The sequence below is a fragment of the Pseudovirgaria hyperparasitica genome (genome assembly GCF_010093815.1).
Source record: "Pseudovirgaria hyperparasitica strain CBS 121739 unplaced genomic scaffold EJ05scaffold_24, whole genome shotgun sequence".
Classification (NCBI taxonomy): domain Eukaryota; kingdom Fungi; phylum Ascomycota; class Dothideomycetes; order Acrospermales; family Acrospermaceae; genus Pseudovirgaria; species Pseudovirgaria hyperparasitica.
In genome coordinates, this window is record NW_022985572.1 from 187,388 (window position 1) to 201,351 (window position 13,964).

The 13,964-nt window shown below is 52.4% G+C and overlaps 7 protein-coding genes across 7 annotated transcripts; 4 read left to right on the forward strand and 3 right to left on the reverse strand.

The window, feature by feature from the left end:
- Positions 1–562: 562 nt before the first annotated feature.
- Positions 563–1,020, reverse strand: EJ05DRAFT_480747 (uncharacterized protein; the record flags this gene model as incomplete). Its single annotated transcript, XM_033744923.1, has 1 exon — positions 563–1,020. A coding segment is annotated over exon 1 (347 nt), but the record flags the coding sequence as incomplete, so codon positions are not given.
- A 172-nt stretch (positions 1,021–1,192) lies between these two features.
- On the forward strand, positions 1,193–2,283 carry EJ05DRAFT_480748 (synaptobrevin-like protein). The gene is made up of 3 exons (XM_033744924.1): positions 1,193–1,311; positions 1,371–2,041; positions 2,090–2,283. Exons 1-3 carry the CDS (start codon positions 1,274–1,276, stop codon positions 2,113–2,115), a joined length of 735 nt encoding a protein of 244 aa, XP_033595483.1. The 5' UTR covers positions 1,193–1,273; the 3' UTR covers positions 2,116–2,283.
- A 103-nt stretch (positions 2,284–2,386) lies between these two features.
- On the forward strand, positions 2,387–6,252 carry EJ05DRAFT_470796 (uncharacterized protein). Its single transcript, XM_033742951.1, has 2 exons — positions 2,387–2,916; positions 2,972–6,252. The coding sequence occupies exons 1-2, from the start codon at positions 2,511–2,513 to the stop codon at positions 5,986–5,988; spliced, it is 3,423 nt and encodes a 1,140-aa protein (XP_033595484.1). The 5' UTR covers positions 2,387–2,510; the 3' UTR covers positions 5,989–6,252.
- A 163-nt stretch (positions 6,253–6,415) lies between these two features.
- On the forward strand, positions 6,416–10,032 carry EJ05DRAFT_470799 (uncharacterized protein; the record flags this gene model as incomplete). The annotated part of the gene is made up of 2 exons (XM_033742952.1): positions 6,416–6,547; positions 6,599–10,032. Exons 1-2 carry the CDS (start codon positions 6,436–6,438, stop codon positions 10,030–10,032), a joined length of 3,546 nt encoding a protein of 1,181 aa, XP_033595485.1. The 5' UTR covers positions 6,416–6,435.
- A 23-nt stretch (positions 10,033–10,055) lies between these two features.
- Positions 10,056–11,437, reverse strand: EJ05DRAFT_480749 (tRNA-splicing endonuclease subunit sen34). The gene has a single exon (XM_033744925.1). It carries the CDS (start codon positions 11,157–11,159, stop codon positions 10,185–10,187), a length of 975 nt encoding a protein of 324 aa, XP_033595486.1. The 5' UTR covers positions 11,160–11,437; the 3' UTR covers positions 10,056–10,184.
- Positions 11,438–11,574: 137 nt separating this feature from the next.
- EJ05DRAFT_480751 (uncharacterized protein) lies at positions 11,575–12,127 on the forward strand. The gene is made up of 2 exons (XM_033744926.1): positions 11,575–11,688; positions 11,736–12,127. The coding sequence occupies exons 1-2, from the start codon at positions 11,631–11,633 to the stop codon at positions 11,951–11,953; spliced, it is 276 nt and encodes a 91-aa protein (XP_033595487.1). The 5' UTR covers positions 11,575–11,630; the 3' UTR covers positions 11,954–12,127.
- EJ05DRAFT_480752 (uncharacterized protein) lies at positions 11,963–13,855 on the reverse strand. Its single transcript, XM_033744927.1, has 3 exons — positions 13,672–13,855; positions 13,031–13,540; positions 11,963–12,978 (listed from the first exon to the last, which is right to left on the reverse strand). Exons 1-3 carry the CDS (start codon positions 13,731–13,733, stop codon positions 12,102–12,104), a joined length of 1,449 nt encoding a protein of 482 aa, XP_033595488.1. The 5' UTR covers positions 13,734–13,855; the 3' UTR covers positions 11,963–12,101.
- Between the last annotated feature and the right edge of the window lie 109 nt (positions 13,856–13,964).

The following is a 13,964-nucleotide window of genomic DNA, read 5'->3' on the forward strand; positions in this document are numbered from 1 at the left end:
AGCCTTCCCTACCAAGCTTCAAGCTATTAGTAGCCGCCACTTGCTTCAGCCCCCTTCGGCCTCCTGCGCCACGCCACTCTGTCTCGGTCTGTCTTACCTTTTCGTCACATAATACGACATGCATCATCTTGTCTTAGGTAGATATATTTATATATAAGGTACTACGGCAGGCTTAATCATCACGTGCATCACTTCGTTCGAGCTTGTGAGTCTGTACTGATTCGTGGTTACTAATCCATCGTTTGGCTCGCTGACTACCCGAGTATAGGTGTGCAGTATATATATATAATTAAGGTGTCTAATTTATCTCGTTGGTATGGCTCATTCATCTTCCTTCTCCTCATACATGACATCGGTGATAGGGTGAATTCATGTCGGTGGTTTGTGGCCTTGTAACGAGTGTGAAAATGGGGGACTCTGTTTGGTGTTGATGATGGTTATCATTATTGCTGTTTTTACCCGTAACGCCTTAGCATGCTGACTATCACTATCCGCACTGCACTGACTATCGGCACTGCACCGCAACGCTGCACATCTGCGCCGCCCGGTATATTCCATTCGTCATCTTCGTAGCAAGCTTGCCTTGGAAGCACACAGCCATGTGCTGGGGGCGATACTGTAGGGCTGCGTCGAGAAAAAGATTATTCAACCTTCAGTCACTGCTACCTACCCGGCGCAGCATCAATCAAGCCAGCCAGCCAGGCGTCCGGGTAGGAGGCATTCTCACACATTGCTCTTCCGCTGGCTATATAAGCATCCCGCCCACCGTGTTCTAACAGCCGTCTCTCGATCCATTGGGCAGTCAACGCAACTTCACTACGCCGTGTATTGCCTTCTCGTACTGCTATGGGCAGCGGCGTGCTCGCTCTCTGCAGACAGTGTAAACACAGCACTATGGTGATGGGCGTCTCGTGAGCACACAACAGATTATGTGGTGTGTTGAGGGGGCCGTTTTGATGATGATCTTCACTAGTGTCCATCATTGACGGATGTCCGCATCGTTTGGGGATCATGTTGGATCGAGACTTTTCTATACGATGATGCAGTTCAGATAATAGTTGTGAATCATAGTAATCTATTCATTCTGTGCTAGGTAGCATAGATGTGGTCTAGCCTACATCGGGCTAGTCCTGCCTTACAAGGAACCTGATCCGTCCATGCAGCAGGCCCTCGTCGTCACCACAACAGGCATCCACAAGTCTTTGTATTCCACATACCCGGTAAAAAGCTACTCCCCCCTGCAATCACCTATATATTGTCCTTCTATTCGAACATGGCTTCCAGCAGCTCTTCGCAACAGCCGCTGCTCTAGTACGTCCCAGACCTGCCACACAGACACACCCCCGAATAGGATCCTAACCTCATCACAGTGCATGTATCGCATATGGGACCACGATCCTGACCGAGCACACCACTTCCGCGGCCTCCAATGCCTCCGGCGTGGCACCCATGCTACTGCCGCAGATCAAGAAGCGACCCGACAAGAAGACGGTAGTCTCTGAAGGATTGCATGCCCACTACATCGCGGCCGGCCACGATGAATATCCTGCCAGCGCACGCTCCGCCGGAGGGCTCACCTACGTCGTCGTGACCAGACAGGATCTGCAAAGGCGCATCGCGTTTGGCTTCCTCATCAGCATCCAGAAACGCTTCCTCGCGCAGTACCCTGAGACTACTGACTTCTCCGCATTGCCGGCCTTTGGTGCGGGTGCATTCAATGGGACGCTCAAGAAGCTCATGATCGAGCAAGGCACAACCGAAGAAGGGCAGCAAGATGCAATTAGACAGGCAAAGTCCGAGATCGACGCAGTGAGGAATATCATGACCGAGAACATCGAGCGCGTCTTGGAAAGGGGCGAACGAATCGATCTCCTCGTCGACAAGACGGACAGGCTTGGAGGTAGTGCGACTGACTTTCGTGTCCGCAGTCGTGGGCTCAGGAGGAGGATGTGGTGGAAGAATGTCAAACTCATGGTCTTGCTGGTGCTTGTCGTTATCTTCCTCCTCTACCTCTTCGTCGGCTTCGGTTGTGGGCTACCAGGTGAGCAGTATTGCGCGGGAGATCGTCGCATTCACTAATACTTCACAGGTTGGGGGAGATGCCTTGGACATTGACGAAGATGCATATGAATTTCGCTTCTAGGTGTTTGGCGCTCATGATAGGTGCATTTGCATGGTTGCCCGAAGACTCACAAGATATGCGTGGGTTTAGTTTGATACCCTCACTCTGCACATTAAACAGTTACTCTTCTATGCATTCAATAAATCAGTGTTCATCTTTTATTCGCACTCTTCACCATCATGCCACCACCCATGCCGGTCTCCGTGTCTGCATCTGACAAACGCCACTAGTGGCGCATGGAAAACTTAGGTTCGCAAACGTCACCCTCTCCATTCTCCCAGAACAACGAACCACATCTTGCATTTCGCTCTCCAATTCTACTTTAAGACTGACCCAGAAATCTGCTGGCTCAGTCAAGCGCATCTCTCAAGTCAATTTCCAAAGTTATATGCAATCAGAGCCCCAACAAGCTTCCCAAAACATTCATACCGAACAGCCCACCCCCTCAACCTCCGAAGCCTCACAGCATGGACTCCACCCTGAAGAACTGTCAGCCTTGCATCTCTCCTTGGATGGAGATGATGCAAGAGCCCACCAGGCTTCATCCAGCCACCACGACGACGTCGCAAAGGTCACCAGCGTCGAGGCAGCGCGCGTCGTGGCTTCAGTCGCGCAAGAAGAGACGCGATTGAAGCGTACACCATCACCTCCCAGCAATCGAATCTCTGATTACGAAGCTGAATCTGCTTCTTCAACCCCATTGAGGACATGCAGCGAGGGCCGGTCGTTCGAAGTCGTCAAGAAGCTCTCTGATAGCGTAGATGACAAGTCTTACATTGATAAACTTCCCAATGGTATGATCGTGCCTTTTGCATTCTATGCCCAGTCTGCTAACTCACAGCTCTACAGAGGTCCTGACACATGCAATCTCGCACCTCTCTCCTACCGATCTTTCGGCCGTCGCGCTCGTAAGCCGTCGATTTCATAGTCTAGTGACAACACCGCACGCGTGGAGGGCTGCATTCGGCAGATATTTCCCTGGCGCAGAGGAATTGCGTCAAGAAGTAATCACTTCCTCCAATGGATCAGACATCGTACCGTCGGGCAAGCGCGCTTTCACGAGACTCACTGCTCTCGCGTCGTGGCGAAGCGAATACATTCTCAGGACCCGCCTGCTCAGATCTTTGGCCAGAGGGAAGCCTGTCCGTATCTCCGCTACTCCAGCCAATGCGCGTGCTGGCCAGCAGCAAAATCCCGTACCTATGACAATCTACAACTCGCAATTGTTCACAACGGTCAATCATATGCACGCTGTTTTCGGTACTGGTCTCAACAAGCGAATGCCGCGTTTCATACATGGTGCCGACGAGATTGGGTCCGCGTGTTGCAGTGATCCAACTACCGTCAAAGTCGACCCCTGGGGACTCTCTGACCCAACACCATTCTTTCAGTTTTCCGACGCTTTCCCAGGAGATTCACAATGGGGTCTCGGCGCAGGTGACATAATTGGAGTACCCAACGTCATGGATGTCAGCCAGCCATATGGTATGTTGTATGGAGAAGGGCATCCTGGTTGTTCGGCCTACTTTCGTGCCACGGACGAGCTACGGGGACGTGTTCTTGCTGCGCCTTCGGATGAAGCACAATATGACATTGGTATGCCAGCCGTGCTTGCTAGTCGGGAATGCATTACATCTGTGTGGATCGCCAAATCATCCAACGTGCCTCATCTGAGTGAAGGCCTAGTCGGAATGCTTTGTGGCTTGTCATGCGGTATCATCTCGTCTTACTCGTTGGGTACTGATGGGACACGAGGTCGGCGCTTCTTGAAAGGCGAAACGACTGCACGATGGGTATTGAGCCCTGGAGTCCCCATTATTGCCATAGCTGTCGATGATGACTACTCTATGAAACGCCAAGCCCAAAATAGGATCTGGGCGGTAGCTCTGAACGCCCTGGGCGAGATCTTCTATTTGACCAAATTCCCCAAGCTATCTGGTGAAAAGCGGCGTCCAACCGATCTAGAACGAGCTTCATGGGAACGGGGCAGGACCACGCACTGGATCCTCGTAGAACCTAGTAGGCGGACCGCCCGCGTCAATCCTTACGACGATGCTTCCACAGCTACGGGGAGTTACACGCCTCGGTCTTCGTGGGACGGTGAGTGTCTTTCTGTGGCACAGATACGGGCAGAAACACGTGAAATGGAAGAGTATATGAAGAAGAGGCCGAAAGATTTCCGTCAGGTATGCACTGGCTGGGACATGAGGCGCCGGATAGAGGTTGACTTTGCTGGTGATGACGGGCATTATGCCGGCGAGTCGATTGCGGTTTTCGAATGTGGTCTAGACGAAGATAGCGTCTCAAGCATTCGACGCTTCACTCGCTGTAAGCTGGAGGAGCCGTCGGGCCAGAGAGCTTCATCTCCTTCTCTTACGACTGCGAGCGAGAAGTCATCACAGGAGTCCTCTTTGTTCGGTGGACCCTCGACACCAGACGCCTTTGAGAGACCTCAACGGCCTCGTCGAATCTCGACTCTGTCTCTGAGCAGCTCCCCTGAACGTGGCCACCTCATCGAAGAGTGGCGATTATCAACATTGACATTTGGAGGCTTGAAGTCTGTTCAACTCACAACAAGCGCAATTGACTCTTCAATGCTTGCAACGATGACTCTCTCAGAAGATCCAATATTCGGATTCTCCACCATGTCAAATGCGTCCTCACCATTTGCATCACCGCAATCTATGGCAAGCCAGCCGTCAAATCCGGCCGACGTTCCAGGTCAACGAGCTCGTTTCGTCGCCGCAGGCACTAGCACGGGTATAGTCCTGCTCTGGGATATACGTGCACCTATCTCCAAAAACGTCGAATTTGCGAATACCGTCGATCCGATCCGGATCATCTTCACCGACTCTCCGGAGATATCTTGTTTGGCAATTACAGGTCTGTATATTGTCCACGGTGGAAATGATGGCCTCGTTCAAGCCTGGGACCCACTGGCATCGAGTCCACTACCTGTGCGAACGCTCCACTCGCGACACTCATCTCGAGCACGACGTCGACTGCAACAAGCACAAGCTTCTGTGCAAGGAGTTGGCATCAATTTCTTTGCGGCTGGCGCCATTTGCCTTGACCCAGATCCTACAGTGCTACGAGGCATAGTTTCCATTGGGACATTTCTACACTATTGGAGTTTCAGTTCCTCCGCCGCGGATCAATACAAGGGTAGCAAGCGAAGACTTAGACGCGGTGAAAGAGGCAGCAACAACAGTGGCGCAACTTTCTCTGCTAATCGTGGTGGAAACCTGAAAGGATACATCGCGAACGAGAAGTTTGAGTTGGAACTCGAGCAGCGCAACCAGCGCCGCGAAGCCAATCGCATGGCTGGTCGCTTTGGCCTTGGTCTGCTTGACAACGAAGACGAAGCACTGGCCTATGCAGCTCTGCTATCACAGGAGAGTCTGGAGAACGAGGCAAAGCGGAGACTGAGCGAGAATAGCGTCCAGAGCAACGACACCGTGATAGTACCAAGCTCCTCCGAAACGGCCACAACGCCAGTCAATGACGAGGTCGATCCTGAGATTGCAGAAGCTATTCGCCTGAGCTTGCAGGAGAGCTCTATATCAGAGACCCACCAACCGTACTATTCCTCGCCACCAACCGATTCAAGCTTGGACTCGTTCAGCATCCCGATCAAGTACGCGAAGAACAAAAGATCGCCAAAATCCCGTGCAAAGACGACATTGGCGTCGAACTCGTCGTCGCCGCCAGCTGCTGCTGCGGAAGGGTCTAACAGGGCTGAGCTTGACGATCTGGAGTACGCGATGCAACTGAGTCTTGCGGAGGAGAAGAGTAGACTCGAGTCAGTGGAGCAGAATGACCCCTTTCCCTATCTGTCAGGCGGGAAAGGCAAGGGCAAGATGTAGACTGCGTTTCGGACTAGGTTGTGACGCCTTTTCGGTGGGATTTCATTTGACTTTCTCTTCTAGGTCTCACTTCAAGTTTAATAGCTCTTGTTGATTGTTGTTGTTGTCGTTGTAGACTGCTGCTCAATATATTCATGCTTTTTCCCTGTTGCTGTCTTGAGTGGCTCAGTATGCTATCGTGTGAAGAATTTCTAAGACCGCTAAATCTGTCACTGGAAGTCTGAGTAGAACCGACCCAAAGACACGACATAAGTGTATGATCCCTCATAGAGAGAACGGATCTGAAAAGGGGACGTTGAATATGCTCACTTATACCGCAATCATAGAACACCTCATCATGCACACCCCCAACCGAGCTTCATCCGGACCCACTTAAAAGTTTCAATGTCTCGTGAATTCATGCATGCTTGTCGCATTGCAGATGTATCGTCGAACAATGCTGCGATAATGACTGAGCAACAAATGGAAGAAGATGAGCACCAGATAGTGACCGTGAATAGTCCGGAGCAGCTCGCGAAGCTGCTGCATTTCCAGCAGGACACGGCCGTGGCCTCCCATGGTAAACCTCTAATTCTTGATATGTCAACAAAATTGTACTAAATCAGGGTAGATCTCAAATCTGCAAAGGGATTCCTCCAGACGTGCCTGGCTACAATATCTGAAGCAACGCCGACAGGGAAGAATGTCGATGTTTTCTCGGCATATCTGGAGCGTCAATTCGCTCAATATCAGAGTGGATCGAAGGACGACGCCGATAAGCCGGCTTTCTTACCGGATGTCTTCCAGACGTGGAATCTCGCCGTTACGAACAGCAATGATCGCCTCTTTGCACTGTCCACTCGCGTTCTTCGGCTTATCCTCCAGTGTATCTCCAACTCGTTCGACTTGAGTCGTTTTGGCGCCCCGTTGTGCCGGACTCTCTTGCAGTATGGCAACCTCAAGACGGTGTCGCGTGGGATGTCAAGCGTCAAGCTGAGTGTCAGTTCGCCGTGTCTCCAACTTATGACAGAGCTTGTCACCTTTGATGGAGGTGCGTTTGCGCGACAAGTCTTTCTGAAGCGCGAGTGGACGTTCGACTCAAGTGCTCTGTCGCGCAAGCTTGGCTATGCCAATCGTCGTGGGGAGAATGAGACGTTCGAAAAGGTTCGCGAATCCATTAGATCTGATGCAATCAGATATGTGTTGGCCCACCTGAAGTTTCAGCCTGCGCAGACGCAGATCGAGATCTTGAAGCTGGGTAATGTGGTGCGGCCGATGTTTGACCACCTGATATCGGATACGCATGATATTGCCATGGCGGTACTGGACACGGTTCGGGAGAGTGTGCTCAGGAATAAGGGCATACCGAGGTCTAGTAAGAGCTTTCTGCTTACAGACCGAGTGCTATCGAATGTTGCAAAACTTTACCACACAGAGTCCCACGATACAGAGGATAGTGCAGAGCGAAACGTGCACGATGTTGCACACTCGTTTCTTCTGTTGGCGTGTACATCGGCTCAGAACGGAACGCTATATGACTCTTGGGGCTGGTATTACCGGAAAAGGGAGGATATTGAGACGAGCAACGATCAGGTTTCGTTCCCGCTGATGACAACACCAACTGCCACGTCCCTGCGAGGTCATGAGGTCCATCCGCGCAACACGAAATTGGCCAGTTTTCTCCAGACGCTACGGCCATGGGCGTCAAACCTGGAGCAAGATCTTACACTTGCCATCTTTGAGAGCTGCCCGGAGTTGATGGCCGACTACTTCCTGAAGAAGTCAAGTTTCCAGTTTGACCCGAAACTGACGGCAACGTGGATAGGATATGCGTCGTTCATGTATGCTTCCATATCACTACCGGTGCCGAAATACTTTGGGCGAACCGGTTCGTACGACTCGTCGCCTCCGCAGCTATCAGTCATACTGGAGAATCTTCTACCGTCCGCCCTCAACCAAGCAGTACTTACCCGCTGCCTGAACCAGAGCGTGGAGCTTATCACCTTTTTTGCAGTCCGAATCCTCATCATAGCGCTGGAGAAGCTCGAGACCGTGCTCAAGATGTTTGAAGAGGCATGTCTCGCCAGGAACAAGGCAACCTGGGAGGCCGCTGGCCAGACGTTGGTATATGAATTCTGTCAACGGTGTCCGAAGATGAAAGATGCCGTCGCAGTATTCTTCAAGTCCAAACCTGAACGCCAACTTGAGCGTGAAGCCATCACACGGCTACTGGCGCTCTACTACCGAGTCGTGCCATTGACCGCGCTCGAAGAGAACCTCGACGTCTCGAAGCATCTGACGGAGATACTGAAGGCTGATCCACCGCAAGACCATGGAGCGAAGGAGCTTAAGCTTCTCGAGCTAGGCCATTTGCTGAACTGTGCGAGATGGTCATTGTCCATGAATTGGTTCAAAAAGGGGGAAGGGTCTGACCTGTCCCCATTCACAGCACTGCTGAAGATAGTAGCTGGATCCTCGTCTGAGTCGGACCTACAGAGCTCAAATTCCACCGATCAGATACGTGATATCGTGGCAAGCGTCGCACGGGACAATTATTTCCTGCAGTCTGAGACCGACGTGTCGTCTTGTGAGGCCCTTGTCTTGAGCATAGCCATGTGTCCCGGCCAACGCTTCCTGAGCTTCCTCGACGACTGCATCGCCAGACATGTCAAGCGACCGATCAAATACTGGGACGACTTGGAGACCCTCAAATCGAAAGACAAGACACTTGCCCATGCCAAGGGTCCATTGAGCATGATCTGGATGACCATCTACGAGCAATCCTCGTTCCTACGCGATGCCGATGACATCCTCATCGAGAGAGCCGCCTGGATAGCACGCTTCTCGCTCTGCTGCAAGGCGATAGGAGAGAATGCTACCCTCATCGACGCATCAATGCACCACATCGCCAAGTCCAGCACCAAAACCATGCGCACCACAATCAAAAAGACCCTCAGAGACGCCTCCTCACACGAACGCAGCGCCAAACAAACTCTCATCCAAACCACCCTCTCCACCAAACCCCAACCACCACCACCACCACCACCACCACAAACCGCCCCCGAACCCTCCGAACCCCCTCCAACCAAAACCCCAAAAGTCAACTTCACCTTCCCGCCCCCCTACGACCAAGACCACCCAGCCCTTACCCGCGCCCCACACAAAGACATCGAAGCCCTCATCGCCGACGCCGACCTCCCCGCCCTAATCCTCTACCTCTCCTCCCCCGACCTGCACATCCGCATCCAAGCCCACACCCTCCTCTCATCCATCACCTCCGCCCTGCCCCACTCCCCCTACCAAGAACGCACCCAACTCGCCCTCCTCCTCGGCGAACTCCTCGAAACCGCCAATTCATTCCATACTCTCCACTCCTCTTCTTCTTCTTCTTCAACCCCCTCAACCCCTTCAACCCCCGCCCTCAAATCCATCCCGGCCCTCCCCTTCACAGCAACCCAATTCGCCGCCCACGCCCTCCCCATCCTCGCCGACCCAACACACCCCCTTTACCCCAAACTAAACTCCTTCCTCAACCGCGAACCAGCATGGCACATCCCCCGCCTCCCATCCTACTGGCTCCGCTCCGCCGTCCTCAACATCCCTTCCTCTTCCTCCAACAACAACGTAGACGACTACGACCCCCACCGCGAAATAACCTGGGTGCTCGACTACCTTATCGACGCACTTGCCTCGACGGCAGATCTGAGACTGTGTTTTCGCAAGGGGGTGTTTGAGAGGGTTTGTGCGTTGTATGGTGGGGCGAAGGCGAAGGCGAACGGGTCGGCGACGGCGGGGGTGGGGGTAAAGGGGAAGGTGTTGAGGTTGTTGTGGAGGGCGACGGGGCTGGAGGGGGGGAGTGATTTGTTGGTTACGAGGTATGCGGTGTTGGGGTGGGTGAGGGGGATGAGGGCGGGGGATGGTGATGGGTTTGAAGGGGCGTTGGGGGAGTTGGAGGAGAGGATTGTGGCGACGTGTAGTCGGGAGAGGATCGGGGAGTGGAGTCATGGGACGGTTGTTGTTGGGGCGGCGGGTGTGGGTGTGGGTGAGGAGATGGATGTGGATTAGTTAGTTGGTTGAGGGAATGTAGGGTAGGATGTGTGTATTATGTTTGGATAATGCTTATTATCAATCGCTCGAGACTTGTATTTGATACATTTGTTTGATTGTTCTCACTCCTAGACTATGATATCTCCAAGCAGGGACAAGCAAGTGTACTCTCACATCCCAGCCCATTCAATACAGAAAGTACGCACGTCTACCGCATCATCGGGCTGTGTTGATGTCTCGGACTGTGGCTCCCGACCTCCTACAAGGTAGCCCTTCTTCACCGCCGTGCCTAGCCGACCACCTCCAACGAGATCGAGCAGGTTGAACTCTTCGTCCCAGTCCTTGCCGACTGCTAGGAAATGACTGTGATACCGGAGCGGGTCGCCAGGGTACACACAGTACTTGCACCCGAAACGGAGCCCGGGAGTCATAAAGTAGCCCTTCTTGTAGAGGTGGGAGAAAAGTGGATAAGAGCTGCCGACCGCCGGGAGAGGCAGCGAGGATTCGGCATGCATTGGTAAAGGTGGGTGCGATGTCATAGGTGTAATGTGCCATTGATCGACCTTTTTAAGCAGGTCGAGCTCAGGCTTTGCATTGACAGGAGTAGACGGGGCGCCAGAGAACAGAGACACATCGTCGTCTGTCTCCGTGGGAGCACCTTGAGAAGACTCCGTGGCAGAAGCAATGCTACTAGGCTCTTCGTCGACACCGAGATGCAGAAGATCACCTGACGCAGGCTTGTCCTTCGCCTTACCTTTCTTCTCTCGCTCCCTTTTGAAGTGCTCTTCCCTCTTCTTGTCTGCTTGGCGCTTACCAGCTAAAGAAAGCTCACGGCCCTGTGTCGCGAGGATACTTTTGAACACTCTCTGCTCTTCAGCACTCATCCCCCAGATGCCTTCTCGATGCGCTAGTGCATCGTCTACGAGGTACGCAACGCCCTTTTCAACAAGAACTCTGGCTTCTTCAGGCATGAGCTCGAGAGGCACACCGAGGAAGACATTTTGTTGCGATACGTGGGGTATGGTACCAATCAGTACACCACAGACGTTGTGCTCACGCCGCAGATATGCGATAGTCGGTGTATCGAAGAGAAGATATCGACCTTGCACAACCGAGATCGGTATCGGCGTAGTCACGTCGGCCATGTCGGCGGACCAGTCTGGTGAAGCACTGATTAGCTAAATGCTACAACACGCTTCACATGCATGCTTCGAAATGTAGTCCCTTGGTTGCTTTCATATAACGGATCTCTTGTTGTGTTATGTAGTCATCAAAGTCGAAACTCAGTGGATTGACAGATTATAACGGTTGATAATCATGCTGAGGGGGAAGTTACAGTGTATGAAGAGAGTAGTTAGCTTACTGTTCTATAGGTTACTGGCTGTTTTGACAGGTCCAGAGCGCATAAATTCATGGCGGTTGGCGATCCATGTTGGACCGTTGGAGAGGTGTTGTGGGATTACAAAAAAGCTCGGAGGTCGTAGAAATTCTTTAATCGGTATGACTAAGCGGGCGCTCATACTGCTATCGGAGATGTCTTGGCAACTGTGGACTACATAGTCCATGCCGATATCTGGCTTTCAACAAATTGACGCCAAGGCAGTCGCTGTGTAGTGATGAACTTCTGGCTAGGCTTCGGCCTCATCCTACTGCTTCCTATCACCGCATTCTTTGGTCAGTTAGATTCAACTGCTGTAGTACGATCCTTTGACACCTTTCAGCATTCCTGATCCTTTCATCTTGCATGGGCGACAGATTCCGAGCACGTGTTCAAGCACGTCTATCCCCTCTATCGGCTGTGTCATACCCAGGGCAAGCATCATTCGGTCGAACGTATGCCAGATCGATGATGTCTGGGGCTGCTCCGGCGGGATGGGAGCAGATCGAAATGGAGGACATGATGAGTGATATTCGCGATTCAGGGGACGACGAAAGATGATGCTTGAGACATGATCCTCAATCACGCAGATTTTGCATATTGTTACATTTTACAGCTTTACAAGCCACCGATTAAGCTATGCTCTTGCAGACAGTCACACACCAGAAACGCCTCTGTATGCATATGCCGCATTCGTACCAAGGTCAATTCACATACCATTCCTGTTCCCCAGAATAACATTGATCAAGCCTTCCCTCGTCTCGCCGACCTTAGTGGCTAAGTTCAGAATCGCCGCTTCAAAGGCTTGGAAAGTCATGCCAAGATCTTTCAGTCCGTCATGCTTGGCCGGTGTTTGGCCCATGCCAGAAGCGCCGCGATCTCTTAGCTCCGTGAGCTCCCGTGCCTTTTGCATAGTGCTAGCCTCGACTGTATGCAAGTGTGACTCGATTTCCTCCAGGTGTGCCTGATGTTGCGTGATGGCCTCCGATAAACCAGCTTGCTTCGACTCGAAGTAAGAGGCCATATCGACGGCCGAAGAGATGTCTTGATCAGCCAGCGAGGATCTCGGAAGGGACGTCCCGAAGCCAGAATTTCCGGGGTAGTGGAACTGGGATGGTAATTTCAATTGCTCAATAGCCATAAAGGAGAGCCTGGCTTCTTCTGCATCCCGCTTCACGCTCAACTTCACATTGTGAATATCATTTGCATCGTTGTCGAGAGCAGTCTCCACCGCGTTGAGTCGACTCGAGAGATATTCGACATCTGGCGCTACGCTCGCAATCTTCTCTTGCATGGAGGGGAGGAAAACGCTGATCTGAGTGTGGTACTGTAGCTGTTGCTGGATGAAGTTCTCCATTTGTACTATTTCATTCTTGAGAGATTCGTGGAGGTCGGAGAACCGAGTGCTTGGCCTGAGATTGGAAAGATCAATCGTCACCCCCGGAACAGTATTCGTCGATGCGCCCGCGTTTTGCTGCTGTGCATTGTTTTGGCCGCCGAATAGCGAGGATCCGGTAGCCTGAGCTGGTTGTGTAGAACCAAATAGAGTAGGCTTTGATTGGGCTTGTGTCGTGCTTGAAGCACCGCTTTGCCACATGGTCAGATGAAGACTTACGCCGATCAGATCAAAGAACTTACAACAACGACGGGGTTGCCGGCTTGTTTTGATTGTTTAAGCCCCCGAAAAGCCCACCGCTTTGTTGCCCCTGCGTCTGGGTACCTCCACCAAGCGTCGTTCCACCAAACAAGGATGAGCTTGCTTGTGGTTGGCTCTGTGCCGTATTGTTTCCGCCAAAAAGTCCACCCGTGGTGCCTGTAGCTTGAGATTGACCGAAAAGACCGCTTCCTGCAGTTGCAGTATTTTGCGTTTGTGGAGCTTGTGTACTGGCGGCATTACCGAAAAGGCCTCCGCTCTGAGGCGCAGAAGACGTGGTCTGTCCAAAAAGTCCACTGCTCTGAGGTTGTGACGTTGTATTACCAAATAATCCACCTGTACTGGGTGCCTTTGTCGAAGCACCGAACAGTCCGCCGGTTTGAGGTTGCGTAGTAGCTGCCGGAGCTCCAAAGAGTCCGCTAGTTTGCGCAGTGTTTGTCGTCGAACCGAAGAGAGAGTTGCCTCGCTGGGGTTGTGCGGCAGCGCCAGAATTACTATTCATACGGTCAGCGTCACCGAATAGAAGACATCGACACTCAGATCAAGGGAGGATGCAAGCCAGGTAGGCCTGCTACGCGGTTGCAACTGTGCGCGCCCGCGCGCAAACATCGAAATATGGACGCACAACAAGGAGTTTGTTTGGCTTGTGTTTATGCTGAGGGAGTTTGACCTGCCGAAGCCCGACATTTTGAGTCTTGACGTCCACCACGAACTAGCTGTGGTGATGTCGCGCGGTGTATAGCGTAGTCGCGGCTACGGAAACGTCCAGGGCGAGCCGGCTAGAGCTGGCAGAGAGTTTGTTCTTCGGATCTTATAGCGCGGGATTCGTTATTGAGAGACGGTGTATAGGCTTTCGTTGTGGATAGTCTCGAGTGTCAACATTTGTTGCGGCAGACAGCTTCGGCGTGAAGTTCGTTT